The sequence below is a fragment of the Mastigoproctus giganteus genome, chromosome 1 (assembly GCF_048544385.1).
Source record: "Mastigoproctus giganteus isolate SK-2022 chromosome 1, ASM4854438v1, whole genome shotgun sequence".
Lineage (NCBI taxonomy): Eukaryota > Metazoa > Arthropoda > Arachnida > Uropygi > Thelyphonidae > Mastigoproctus > Mastigoproctus giganteus.
In genome coordinates, this window is record NC_143575.1 from 51,608,317 (window position 1) to 51,622,427 (window position 14,111).

A 14,111-nucleotide genomic window follows, 5' to 3' on the forward strand; every position below is an offset into this window, starting at 1 on the left:
AGGGTTAAAGCTCTGATTCATTTGTTGTACAGGTTACTTGAATGGAAGGTCATCAAAAAATGCATTATTCTTAATTGTATAGGATACATACCTGTACTTTATGAACTTTATATCCTAGTGTTTTACTCAGCCAATCCATAAAGTTTTTAGCATCAGATTTTGATAAACTATCACTCTCTGCTTCTAGAAAGAGAAAGGGGGCAAAAATTAAAACCTTCCAACTTAAAAAACTTGGCTTTGGAACTAATTTTTAATCACTTTAAGAATTTTATTCATGAACCAAATAAGTTACAATTATAATACTTAACAGTAGGTATCAACTTGGCTCCATCACTTGATTCATATTAGAAACTTTTACCACGTCAAAGAAAATATCATTGCAGAATTTGCTTTCTTCTCAAAAATGCAGAGCTGAGCTCTACCCTAAACAGTATCATTGTTTTAGTAACCTAGTAGCTTTCACTCAGTTGTTGTTGGAATGGAGGTTTAATGTCACAAGGCTACTATGGGCAAACTGCACTGAGTCACTTAGTAAGATAGGAATTGTTAAAATTGCAAGGATGACAAGCTAATTTGCAACATTTCAGGATTCCATTTGCATCTCTTTTACCAAATTGAGACTGCTAAAAAAAATTCCTCATTTTTAAATATCATCTGGAACACAGGTTTTCAAACTGGGTTCCAGGAGATTTTTAATGTGAAAGAAAGGGAATATCCAAATTCAAAACTGTCTAGAGCAGTGATTTACAAAGTGTATTCCAGAGAACCACAGGGTTCCACACAAAGAGACTTGCAAATTTTTCATCATTGATTTTCTTTATTTAATTTGTAAAGACACTGGGATTACACAAAAGATTTAGATTTACAAAAGGGTTCCACAGCCAAAACAGGTTGAAAAGAACTGATTGAGGAGATCCTCAAGCTGAAATGCATAAAACCAAGACTGCAAACTATTGTTTCATCTTTTTATTCTTTTGTCACTCTCAAAACTAATGGAAATTTGTCTGAAAAACTGGTGAAATTTGTGTTACCTCAACATTTATTAAAACTCCATTTTTGAATGCCAACTTATGCACCATCTAAGTGATGCATAAAAGTAAAGTAAACATTGTGTTGTTCCTCACTGAATAGAATTCTGTAAGCGGAGTTCTCCAAAATAATTCTTTTGATTTAATTTTATATGGAAATTAATTTCCAAAAATCAAGTAGAGGATTTAACAACTGTGTATCTCACAAATTTAGTTTTCCATGACGGCATATTGGCTTCATTACTCCCATCATTTCTCGTCACAGATTAGAATTCTCTGGAAAAGGCTTTTGTCACTTTGAACTGCAATTAGCATGTCATAACCAAAAATGTTAGATTTATCTATGGAAACTCAAGCTTTTCTCTCTCATATAAATGCAGATCAGCTTAGAATATATGCAACTGGCAAACTAAATGTACTGAATTCAACCTTAAAACAAATTGACAAAAAATTTAGAAGGAACAAGCAAAATTCATTATTTAAGTCAAAAGAGAAAAACATGAATAGCCTTTTCTGCCCCTAACCTCCAGAAACAATGCACTATTTAAAGCTATTAAAAAGGGCAACTTGTTCAGAACTATTGACTTGCTTACACATAAGAATTTCAGACTTGAGTTTCCTTTTCCTTCATGAATTAATAAATATTTTCTGAATGTGACCCTGTTAGTTCGAGTTTAAAATCTGTTTACGTAATGAGGTGGTGATACCATATAATAATATGACTTTTATTTTTGCAATTAACCTCTTCAAGAACCAGATTGGTCAGCAGTTGCTGCTCTATCAATGTAGTCAAACGTAAATCCAGAGAGGGCTAACTTCTACATGCTTTGTATTTTTAATCTCAGTAATATTTCCTAGAACTGCTTCAATTTATAATTTCTTTTTGCCCTTCTCTACAAATAATAATCAATGTTAATCAAACTTTAACAAGAAGACTGACTGACTATTTTTAGGGACTTCTTCTGGCATACTATGTTGGTCATAGTACACCAATTCATATAGTCTTTATTGTGTATTATGTCTATACATGTGTGTTTGTTTATGAACTGATGCTGATAAACCTGGAATAACTAATAGGAAAAATCTTTACTCTCTCTGCCTGAAATCAGTTATTATAGCTACAAATGAAGAAGCTGTTAAGAATTCCTCCAGTCTGAGAGTTTAAATTTCATTTTTGAATCAAATCTTTCTAAACATGCTGAAGTTTTCAAACAAAAGATGAGCAGTATGACTCACAGTATCTCCTAACACTGAATTTGGTAGCAAATAGTTTTTAATATTAAGTGTTCCTTGATTATGAACTGTAGTTACAACAGGATACAACTAGGAGTCACTGTGATTATTTATATATATATACAAAGGGTACTAGAAAAGTTTTGCAATACAGCTTTGTTTATTTAATTTTTTCAAAGTAATTTCCTCTACATTCAATACACCTCTCCATCCTCCGAAACCAATCTTTAAACCAGTTCTGCCAAGTTTCACTAGGGAGTAAAGCACACTCGTTGTCCCAAGCCCGTAGAAGGTCCTCATCACTGGAAAACCGCCTCCCTTTTAGCTTCATTTTCACATGCGGGAACAGTGCAAAGTCGCAGGGAGCAAGGTCTGGACTGTAGGGGAGGTGCTCGAGAAGTTTCAGTCCTGTCGTGGTCAAATATTCGGTGCAGGCTTTGGCGCGGTGACCTGAAGCATTTTCGTGATGGAGGTACCAGGTGTCCATTCTTGACTTTGGCCGCAGGTTCTTCATGGATCCAATGACTTTAGGCAGGCATTGTTCAGTATACCAATTAGCTGTGACTGTCTTCTGCGTGTCCAAAACGACACGTTCCACAATTCCACTCGATTTGAAAAATACAGCTATCATTTTCTTCTTTACAGATCGGGATTTTCTGACAATTACGGGTGTGTCGTCATCATCAAAGACCCAAACTTTGTTTTGAGTCTTGGTCGGCAGATCGTAATAGTACAGCCAAGTCTCGTCACCTGTCACGTTGTTCACATACCGAGATTGTCCCTTATCAAACTTTTTTAACATCTCCCGGCACCAAGTCACACGTCGTATCATCTGCTCTTCAGTCAGTTGATGCGGCACCCAGAGAGAACAAAGTTTCTTCACGTGCAAATGATCTTGCAGAATCGAACGAATTGCTGGTGCATTTAGGCCCAAAGTATCCTCTATCTGTTGGTAGGTCACTCGCCTGTTTTCGTCACGCATTTTCCTCACAGCAGTAACATTTTCCTCCGTAACTGACGTTCGTGGCCTTCCCGGCCTCTCAGAATCCTCCAGAGTGAAATTTCCCCTTTGGAATTCTCTATACCACCTGAATATCGTTGTACGATGTGGACAATCATCATCTAGTGCAAGAGTCATTTCTTCTAAGCACTGGTCTATGGTTAAACCACGCACGAAATTATACCTCAAAACTGTCCTTATCTCATTTCGTGACCATGATGCCATCGCAAGCACTTTACACTCTCACCACTAATGAATAACTGAGCCCATCGACTTGGCGCAGCGGCTACTATGCACGTATGAACATGTCTCAACATGCAGCAACAAGCAGCTTCCTGTGATTCATTGTTGCGTCATATTGCAAAACTTTCCTAGTGCCCTTTGTACAAATAAAAATAAGATATTTTAATGCTGTCACTATCTCTTCTCCTGAAAATATAGCAAAAGTTACAGAATCTAAATGTAGAAAAAAAATCTCTAAGTACTGTCATTTTTTTTAAATCATAAAGGATGGGTTTTAGAAACAATGAAGTTAACTAAGTTTTACTCTCCCACTACAGATCAAGGTTTAAGGAACGATATTAGCAGATATTTAAGAAGTTGTTTATTCAGAGCTAGGTTTGTTGAACTGGAAAATGGAATGTGGTGTGCTAACATGAATAAAAGTGTAGAAAAAATTTCCAGTTTATAGGAGATCATGTACAAAATACTACTACATATGCAAATATAATAATATACAAAAGGAAAAGAGTCAATGAAAGAACAGAACCTTAGGAAAACTCCAGTATTAGTTGAGAGGGTTTTACTCTCAATAGAGAGAAAACTGGCTATCCAATTTCAAAAACTAAGGAAAACCATAAGAAGATGAAAGCTTGTTTAGAAGAACTTTGTGCCAAACATGATTGAAAGCTTTAGATGAGTAGAACAACTGCTGAGTTTTTCCAAACTTTTCCACAGAATTTGTGCACAGGCAAGAAAGAAAAGTCAAGATATTGCAGCAGTGGATTGCCACCAATGGAACCTATTTTAATGATCATTAATTAGATGGGAGGCTTCAAGAGGGTGTAATTGTTGCCTGTCAATGGATTTTTCCATAAGTTATGGAAAAATCCATTGACAAACAAGGGTTGGGGCAGGCGCATAACACACTAACTGAAAGGGAGGGATGTTACCTTTTTGTTAGAAATGGATTGTATACAAGCAAATATCCATGCAGGGAGAGGGCTGGGTTCAAATTCTACTGTAGGAATTTGAACCTAGGCTGGAGGAATTCCTAAATGCATCTTAAATCTTAATAGTTAGCCAATCTCAGGCAAAGTGCTTTGCCCTGTAAGGTATCACAGGTTTTTCAGCTTGTACAATATGGAAATCAGCCTATGTACATACAGGGTGATTCACTACCAGCGCGACAAACTTGCAGGAGGTGTAGGGGGTACAAAGACGAATCGGAATCACATAGCATTGCAGGGTCCGAAATGCCTTCGTCATGTGGTAGAGGATGTTGAACGGGAGGTAGCGTGAACAGTGATCCCGCTGGAAGTCAGCATTTGCGAACCGTTTCTGTTGAAGAAACCAAGTAGCAAAAGTCCTCCGGAGTGGATAATCCGCAGGCTCCAATTATTGGACGCGTTGCAGATGGTATAAACTCATTTGGTTTGTTGACAGTATCCTCCATACAGTGGATTGGGAAATACCCAATCGTTGGCCTATCGCTTGAGTACTCGTACTCTGATTGCCTTCTGCAAGACGCAGGACATTCTCCTCTTTGCCTGGCGTCCTCATCATTTGCTCTCGATTCATGGTACCACTCGTGAAACAACCAGTCTCATGTAACATTTTGTGCGCACATGCAAAAATCGAATGATGAGGAGCACGCCTGTGCAGGAAACGTTCCTGGTACAAGCGCAGAGCGGCACACCCGTTACAGTCCGCAGCTCCATACGCGATGTGCATGTCGGCCAGTTCAATGTTTGAATACTCGTCCATCCTACTGCCTCGGGAACCGGTTCGCAAATGCTGACTTCCAGCGGGATCCCTGTTCATGCGACCTTCCGTTCAACGTCCTCTACCACATGACGAAGGCATTTCGAACCCTGCAATGCTATGTGATTCCGATTCGTCTTCTTGCCCCTACACCTCCTGCAAGTTCGTTGCACTGGTAGTGAATCACTATGTATACTCATAAAGATGTAACACATGACAAAACGTTTTAAACTGGAGTATCATGTATCATAAGCAATGACACACTATGTAATTAATGTGCCAAAAATTTCCAAAAAGAAGACCCTCCAGTCACAGCTGGCAAAGTACAGACAGCAAGATTATTCACTGTCTAATCCATGCCTTCTAGAGTATTACCAACAGGTCCAGCCCAATGAGGTATCTAGCAGCCAGCCTGCAAAAACATTTTGAAGTATGACTTGAAATGTAAGGAATATTGAGTCTCACTACACTGCCTGTCATTACTACCAAAAGACACGATTCGTACTGCATGACAGAAGATATGGGGAATGGCTAAGGCTTGCCTTTGATTGCTGTTTTTGTTCTCACAAATCCATTTTTTTTACGATTTCATTATATGGAGAAAGTTTTTGTAAACCATGGACCAACTTATTCGCAGATATTAGTGAAAAATTGTTCTTACAGAACATAATTTTTCATTATGTTCTGTAAGATTCATTACATGAGTAGATTTTAAAAGGCAATCAGGATGTATAACAATTTTTTTCAGCTTTCATGCCAAAATCTATTGTGCATAGTCTTATCTAAAATTATGTACAGAATGTATTGTGCTTAGAATGCATCATATCTCCTACAATGTGACAATAGTGCAAAAATGCAACATGATATTTTTAAAATGCAAGATGCAAATTACAATTGCTCCTCCATTCTTTTTTTAGTATTAAATCATTCAGTCTCAATCTAATCACAGAATCACAACTTGTTCATCTGGCTTCATTACCGAAAGCTATTGTTGTGGAAAAGTCCTCGTATAAACCTAAATGACCCCCGCAAATGAAAGGTAAAGTAAACAGCATCTCTTAGCAATCTCACACAAAATTAACCAATATTAATAGTTTTACTTAACCTTTAGCTATCACTAGTTCAATGTTAGCATCCTTCTAGCTTATTTTTTTTTTTTTTTTTATGAAAACCCCAAACACGTGAGGTATTTAAACCTATAGTACTTAGTACTGTACTTGGGTTGGAGGTTGAGAAGGCAAAAGAAGATATTTGTTGACATTAGACTTGAACTTCTGTAGATTGTAATTTTCGGGAAATATATATGAAGGAAGGTTGTTCCAGAAAACGGTAGTTGAATGAATAAACGAGGAAGATGAAAAATTGGTTCTGTGAGTTTGAAGTTGGACAGTAAATGGATGTTGGCTAGTGGCAGCATGTATTTGGACTGTTTTGAAAGAGAGAACGGGAATTACAGAAGCCAATTCAGAAGAACAGTGCCATGGAAGTATCTGTAGAAAAGGCATGCAGCAGAAACAGTATGTCCATGAGACAGCAAGGGGAGAGACTCTGTTAGAGATGAGTCATTAATTAACCTAACTGCCCTATTTTGAATGGAATCTAGAAGCCTGAGAGAGGTATCGGGGAAACACCACCCCAAATGTGGGAACAATATTCCATGGTAGGGTGGATTTGCGATTTGTACAGAGTGAACAGCTTTTTGGAAGAAAAGTAATGCCAAGAGCGAAAGAGAAAACCAAGTTTTTTAGATGCAGAGGAAGCAATATTTGTAATGTCCTTGTGCCAAGAGAGATAAATCCCCAAAAGAGATATATCATTTTGCCTAGAAATCGGAGTTTCACCAAAGATAAGCATATGAGCAGAGGCGCCTCCGTAGCCAGGTGGGAAGGAGCAGCAGTGCGTAGCACACACTTCTTGATTAGACCGGGGTTCGAGCCCGTCACCACCAAATAAGGAGGATGCGGAAAGGTCAGTGGAATGACCACAGCATATTCCTGGAGCAATATGGCCTTAGTTGCTAATGCTCCTAAAAACCAAATAACAACAAATAACAAACATATGAGCAGAAGAATCCTTTTTGCGAGATATAAGACAAGACTGAGTTTTAGAAGGATTGAAATCAACTAGGTTGTCTTTGCCCCCACTGGAGAATTACCTGGAGATCAGCATTTAAGGAATTGGTAGCGGATATTAGAGAAGTTGAAGCTGATTGAGCAGAGCAAGGTTTCTCAAAATGGAAAGTGGAATGCAATGTGCTATCATTGGCAAAACTATGGATAGGATTTCCAGTCAATGGAAGAAGGTCATTAATATAAAAGAGGAAAGGTGTGGGGGAAAGAAATGAATCCTGTGGGACACCAGCATTAGTGGAGAAGTTAGCAGACAGACAGACAGCCAACTACCATCACCCTCAGTGATTGATCAGAAAGAAAACTGGATAACCAATTAGAAAAAACAGTTGGAAAACCATAAGATGGAAACTTGTTTAGAAGACCTTTATGCCAAACACGATTGAAAGTCTTTGAGAAGTCAAGAGCAACTGCCTGTGTTTCACCAAACTTTTCCATTAAATTTGTCCATAAATGGGTAACATAAGCCAGAATATCACCAGTGAATCGACACTGATGGAATCCATACTGGCTATCATTGATCAGACGGAAGGTTTCTAGGTAGTTTAAGAGTTGGCAGTTAATTGATTTCTCCATTACTTTAGAAAGAGTAGAAGTAATTGCAATGGGACGTTAATTGTATCGGAGAGATTTTTCACCCTTTTTAGGAACTGGCTGGATATGAGCAAATTTCCAAGTAGAAGGAAAAACACCTTTGGAATATGAAAGTTAAAAAGGGCGGCTGAGAACAGGAGTAAGTTCAGGAGTAAGTTGAGAACAAGTGGAGAAATATCATCAGAACCTGGAACTTTCTTAGCATTAAGATTTGTCAAAATCCTTCTGACATCCTTTTGACAGAAGGCTACAGGAGGCATTGAATGGATTGTGTTGGGAATGGTGGGAGGTGTTTTACCAAGATCATTAATACATGAGTTGGAATAAAAATGGGATGCTAGTAGGTCAGCTTTATCCTTGGCTGAAGTGAAAACAGAACCATCTGGTTTTGACAGAAGTGGGAGCAGAGATGGGCAAAAGTTGTGGCCAACAGCTTTGGCAAAAGACCAGAATGCTTGGCTACCATTAGGGCAAGAAGCAAGTTTTCTACTTTTAGCCTGTTTAAAATCTAGTTTGGACCGATTAATAACTGCTTTACAATTGTTGCGAGCTTTGGTGTAGGCAGAAAATGAAACTGAAGAATTGGAAACAAGCCAATTACGATATGCAATGTTCTTCTCTTGAACAGCCTTAGCACATTTATTGGAAAACCAAGGTTTAGATAAAGGACGAGATTTTAAATTGGAGTGTGGAATAAAGGAATCCATTCCTACAAGAATAATTTCATTGACACGATCTGAGCAAACATTGGCAACAGAAGTTTTGAAATAGTAAACGGACCAAGGAAAAGAAATCTTGCAGGTCATCTCATTTTGCATTCTTGTAATGCCAAACAACACAAGGTTGGGAATAGCCATGAGATAAAGGCTTCATTGGAGAAGACACAATCACCAAGTTGTAATCTGAGGTACCTAAAGGACAACTCACTTTGACCGTGTACTTAGAAGGGTTGTTTGTGAGAAAAAGATAAAGCATGTTGGCTGTATGGTTAGGATTGTCTGGCATTCTGGTAGGTAAATGAACAATCTGTGCAAGGTCATTAGTAATTGCAAAAGCCTCAGCATCTCGACCAGCTGGGTCGGTGTGACTGGAAAACGGAAGCCAGTTGGAGTTGTGAACATTAAAATCACCAAGGAAAATTACCTCACTGTTAGGAAAGTTGGACTGGAGAAAGTCAAGTTGCAAAGAGAGGAAGCCAAAGAGCTCCCAAGTGATTAGTGGAGTTGGGAGAACAGTAGCGACAACAGGTGAATTGGACACAATGAGGTAGAGAAATTTTCAGCCAGAGAAGATCGAAAAGAGGAGATTCCAAATTACCAAGTTTCTGACAGGGAACATTGGAATGGACATATGCACAAGTACCACTTTTGAGGTGAGAGGAATCATATGGCAAATAATTTGGGCAACTGAGAAGAATCAACCAATAACTGAGATTCTGTCAGAAAAAGTATATGGTGCTAGGCAGACTGCAAGTGGAAATGGACACCGTTGAGATTAGAATTGAGACCACGTATATTTATGAAATGAACTGGGAAGTGTTTGGGAGGTTTAGATCTTTTTGCAGATAAGCTTACTCTATTAGTTTGACAATTCATGGTGTATTCAATAGTAAGAAAAAGTGGGGGGACATGCTGTATGAAGTAATGAAATTTTTGGATATGATGTACACATGGTAAGAATATACTCAGATTCCCAGATCCTTGACATAACGTGGCCTCAACAATGCCCCCCCCCCCACATACACACTACTCGGACTCCCTCCAGTCACTATCTGGCAGAGCAGAGGTAGCAAGATTATACACTAGTTGATCTGGAACCCTCCTAAAGAGTTACCAATAGGTTCGGTCAGGTGTACTAACTAGTGGTCAGCCTGCAAACACTGTTTTAGAGCTGTACCCTCAAAATGTAAGGAAGATTGGATCTCGCCATGATATTCATCATAACCTCAAAAGTCATCAGTCATACTGCATGATGGAAGATATGGGAAGGGTTGACTGGAACTTAGCTCTGGAGACTAAACATGGGTTCCACCACTTCAAGCCTCCAATAAGCAAAGTGGTGGTATTGCACCGGTTGATGAGTCATCTACCAACTAGTAGTGCAAATAGTTGTACTGCTGTTTTTTATTTATGTATTTTTTTTCTTCCATTGATACAAAGGATGTAACTGCTGTACAGAGGAGATTTCTGGCTTTTTTTGAAACTCACTGGGCACCTGCAAGAAACACAATACATCATTTATTCCAGTAGTTTGAAGATGAAAGCTGTGTAAAGGAATAAAAACAACCTTTTGTAGTAGCCAGTGTTTGTTCTCCAAAAAATACTGAAGTTCTCCTGGTTACAGTAAAACATAGTCCAGGAAAGTCAACAGGTAAAGCAGCTCACGAATTTGGAATATCTTAGCTCTGTTCAAGGAATGTTTCAATTAGATTTAAAAACGTTCCAACGGAATATTACAGTGCTGCGTAAACTTTCCAAAAATGATACACAGAGAAGATTTCGATTTGCTGCACGAGCAGAGGAAGAAATGCAGTGTTACACAAATGATTTTCAAATAAAGCTTATTTTCATTGGACAAGACTGTGAATAAGCAGAATGTACAGTTTCAGGTAACACATATAGCTAATGTCAGTTGATATTTTGCACTCTTTCTGGCCCTTGCATATTGTCATGCCAAAATTACCATGACCATCAACAACTGTGGGTATTTTTGCCACCTATTAAGCACAGACTTGAACCACACGATTTTTTCTTGTGGGGTTTAATGAAAGAGATGTTGTTCTGCAGAAAGCATGCTAAGCTCATGGACTTGAAAGTCACCAACGTGTGGTAAAACATCATTACAAACACTATTGTACACCTTCAAAAACTTGTTCATCAAAATTGAGGACATATATAGAAACATCTGTTAAAATAAGAATGCTTTCCAAGAATCCAAGCATGAAGATTCATTAATTGTTAAGGAACTTAAAGTTTTGTAACAATTAATGAATAAATGAGTTTCTTAGGAAACATTTCAGTATGTCAACATTTCAGGCACCACTTGTATGGTTCTACTTGCCTAAAAAGAGAGCATGACTTTTAATATGTTATAATTTTAAAAGTATAAGCAAAGAAGAGTACTACTGGCATTTTAGATTAGGTGAATGAAACTTTAAGTCACCATAATGTGTGCAACAATCCTTTAATAGTGATGACAATGTCCACTTTTGAACAAAGCATAAAAAATATTGAGTATTGTTTTGACAGACGCACTAACCTAAATTGTCAACCGAAAGATTTTCTTTCTCCCGCCACATTTCCTTCTCAACAGATATTATATTCTTCTGATTAAACTGATGAAGATGAACTAAAACCAACTCATCATATGGTTCACAGCAGAATAATACCTCTACATCTTTCTGACGAACAGCTTCAAAATATGGCGATGATTCAGCAAGGTGACGACTATGAAGAAAGGATAAAAGCAGTTTAATTTTTCTTCTCATTATAAGTTAGCTAGTTATAATAATGATACAGCAATTACTTGAATTTGTATAACAAGAAATTTTAGGAAAAATAATAAAGATCGTATAAATGTATTAAGAATGAATGACAAGTCCTTCATTGTTTGGCCAAGACTTGTTTGGATCATTTAATTATTATAAAATTTTACTTTAATCCTTAACTAATACAGTGTGGCCTTTAGGACTGTGACATATTTAAATTCTCACTTGTGTCAATTTTATTTTACCCATGGTCAGAGGCATTTCAGTACTTTCCTACAATCCTCTCAACAATATTTTCATGAATCTGTAACTGCTGACAGTTTTTTTTTGTATAATTAATTTTTAAATTCTGCTTGAGGTCTTACAAACTGAAAAATGCTACTCACATAATATTTTTAAACATTAATTATATAATATTAATGTGTAATTAATTTTTAAATTTGTAAATTATTTTTCTTATTACATGCATTTCACTTTTGTTAATTTTTTTACAAATTAGTAATATTTAAACATATTTTGATAAAACTGTAAAAAGTTTCAAAATGTTTCATTTTTGACATTTTTTACATCATTTTATGTAGTTTAAAATATATTCCTACTTTACCAAAGCATTTTTCTTTAACAAAACCTACAAACATCAGATGTAAATTATAATAGCCTGAGACCACATCATACTGATAATGCAACATGTTAATGCACTATACTGGTTTAGGGTTAATAGTACTACATAACTATAATCTAGACTTGATGATGTTGGCTAAGTTTACCAGTCAAAATACTAACTTTTGGGTTTTATTTTGGCATGTTTATGATCATAAACTTCTTGCCTTGAGTGTTCACAAATAACATTAGATTTTTACATGCATTCGACAGCAAAGTACTTATCAAACAACATGCATTACTGAAATTTCTTAAAGCAGCCAGAAAGGCATGTCATACAGTATGATTATGCATTAACAGGAGCACCAGAGAGCAATGTGAAGTAGTTATATAATGTTTTTTTAAAGAAACAGTAAGAACTTCTACCTGGATGCATAAGTCAATACCCATATTTGTCAGACTTGAACTACCAAAAAAACGTATCAATATAAAATTCCTTATTTTTTCTCCATAAGGTGATAGGATGATGCATATTTAATGCCCCTTTTTATCATTATACCTTGCTTTTTTGTTTTCAACAGGGAATCCAAAATCATGAAACTTAAAATTTCAGTAAGCTACAATGGAGGATGCTGAAAAAACATATTGTTATGTGGTGGAGCAAAACAATGGCTTTTACACAGGATTAAGACAAAAATAAATAATAAATAAATAACTTAGCAATCTATTCTAATACTGTAAAAAGTAAATAGCTGAATAAAATATAGAACCTCTAAATAACCTTAACATTTTATTAATAATTTATTTCTAGAGTCATTCTTTTTTGTAGGCAACAAACAATGACCTATAATAATATAACCACATAAGTTTAAATGTATTTGACTTTACATATGTACTTGAAAACAGTTATTTAACACTTCCATTGCAAATGCTTATATACGACAGCCTCGGGGTTTAAACCTACCCTGCTATGGCTGAGTACAATTGTTACTTTCTCGGCTACTAATTAATGGAAGATAAAAGTGATTTATCAAAGCAATTTCTGAATATTTATTTTTTATTACAATTTATTATGCATAATAGAAAAAAAAATGGCTGTGGAAAGCAAAAAATGGTGAGCTTTTGGCAACAAAGAGAGAGAGAGAGATGTGAGGGATAAATGAAACTCAGTAATGAAGAACTCAAAGACAGCACCAGTAATAGTTTTAAACTCTTGACTATGGCATAAAAAAAGGATTTCTAACATTTTTCCAAATAATGGCCTGAAGTTTATTGTTATTGGTCTGACAACACATTGTTGGGAGAACCTCAACTAGCTCACTGTTACATTTATTTACAGATTCAAAAAAAAAAAAAAAAAAAAAAAACTTATTTTCTCTGGGACCTTTTCTTTCTATTCTACCCCTACTAATCACTGACAGCCACAAATTTTTTATAGGGAATATACAAAAAAAAAAAAAAAAAAACTCAGGGTTGGAGTCTAAGGACTTCACTAAGGTTTCTATATTGTGTTTATTTTAAATTTATCTTACCAGATTTACAAGAAGAAAAAGAAAATGCCACAGTAAAAATGTTAATTTTATGTGCGTGCGCACGTACACACGCGCACGCACACACGCACGCACACAGCAGTAGTGCATTGCATTTTATTTATGGATTTTGCAAAATGTGCAAATATCTCTCCAGTGCACAAAGGGCTGGTTTATAAGAGCAATCTCGTCTAGTGTGCTCCCCAAGAATTTGTCTAGTTCTCCCTTGCATTTAATCGATCCATCCACTTCCACAACAACAGATGGAAGCCTGTTCCAACAATCAACCACCTGCTGGATGAAGGCAAACTTCTGCACATCTATTCTGCAACCATCCTTCCTCAACTTGAATTTATTTCAGCAAATGGAAGAATACCATTAACATTCACCTTACTCAAACTATTCAAGGCCTTTCAACACCTCAATCAGATCTCACCACAGGTACGTGGTCTCGAGATGCTGAAATTTGCAGAACTGAAGCAGCCGACCGGGCTAGCCGAGTGGGTATAGTACCTGCCCGGCAACCCA

The 14,111-nt window shown here is 36.7% G+C and overlaps 1 protein-coding gene across 1 annotated transcript in view; it reads right to left on the reverse strand.

Moving 5' to 3' along the window:
• The window catches only part of Trap1 (TNF receptor associated protein 1), a 258,682-nt gene that overhangs the window by 14,742 nt on the left and 229,829 nt on the right, over positions 1 to 14,111 (reverse strand). The window contains exons 13-14 of the mRNA XM_090372832.1: positions 11,226 to 11,413; positions 92 to 183 (exon numbers count right to left, since the gene is read on the reverse strand). Of these exons, the coding sequence (XP_090228958.1) occupies positions 92 to 183; positions 11,226 to 11,413 (280 nt within the window). The remainder of the gene's footprint in view (positions 1 to 91; positions 184 to 11,225; positions 11,414 to 14,111) is intronic.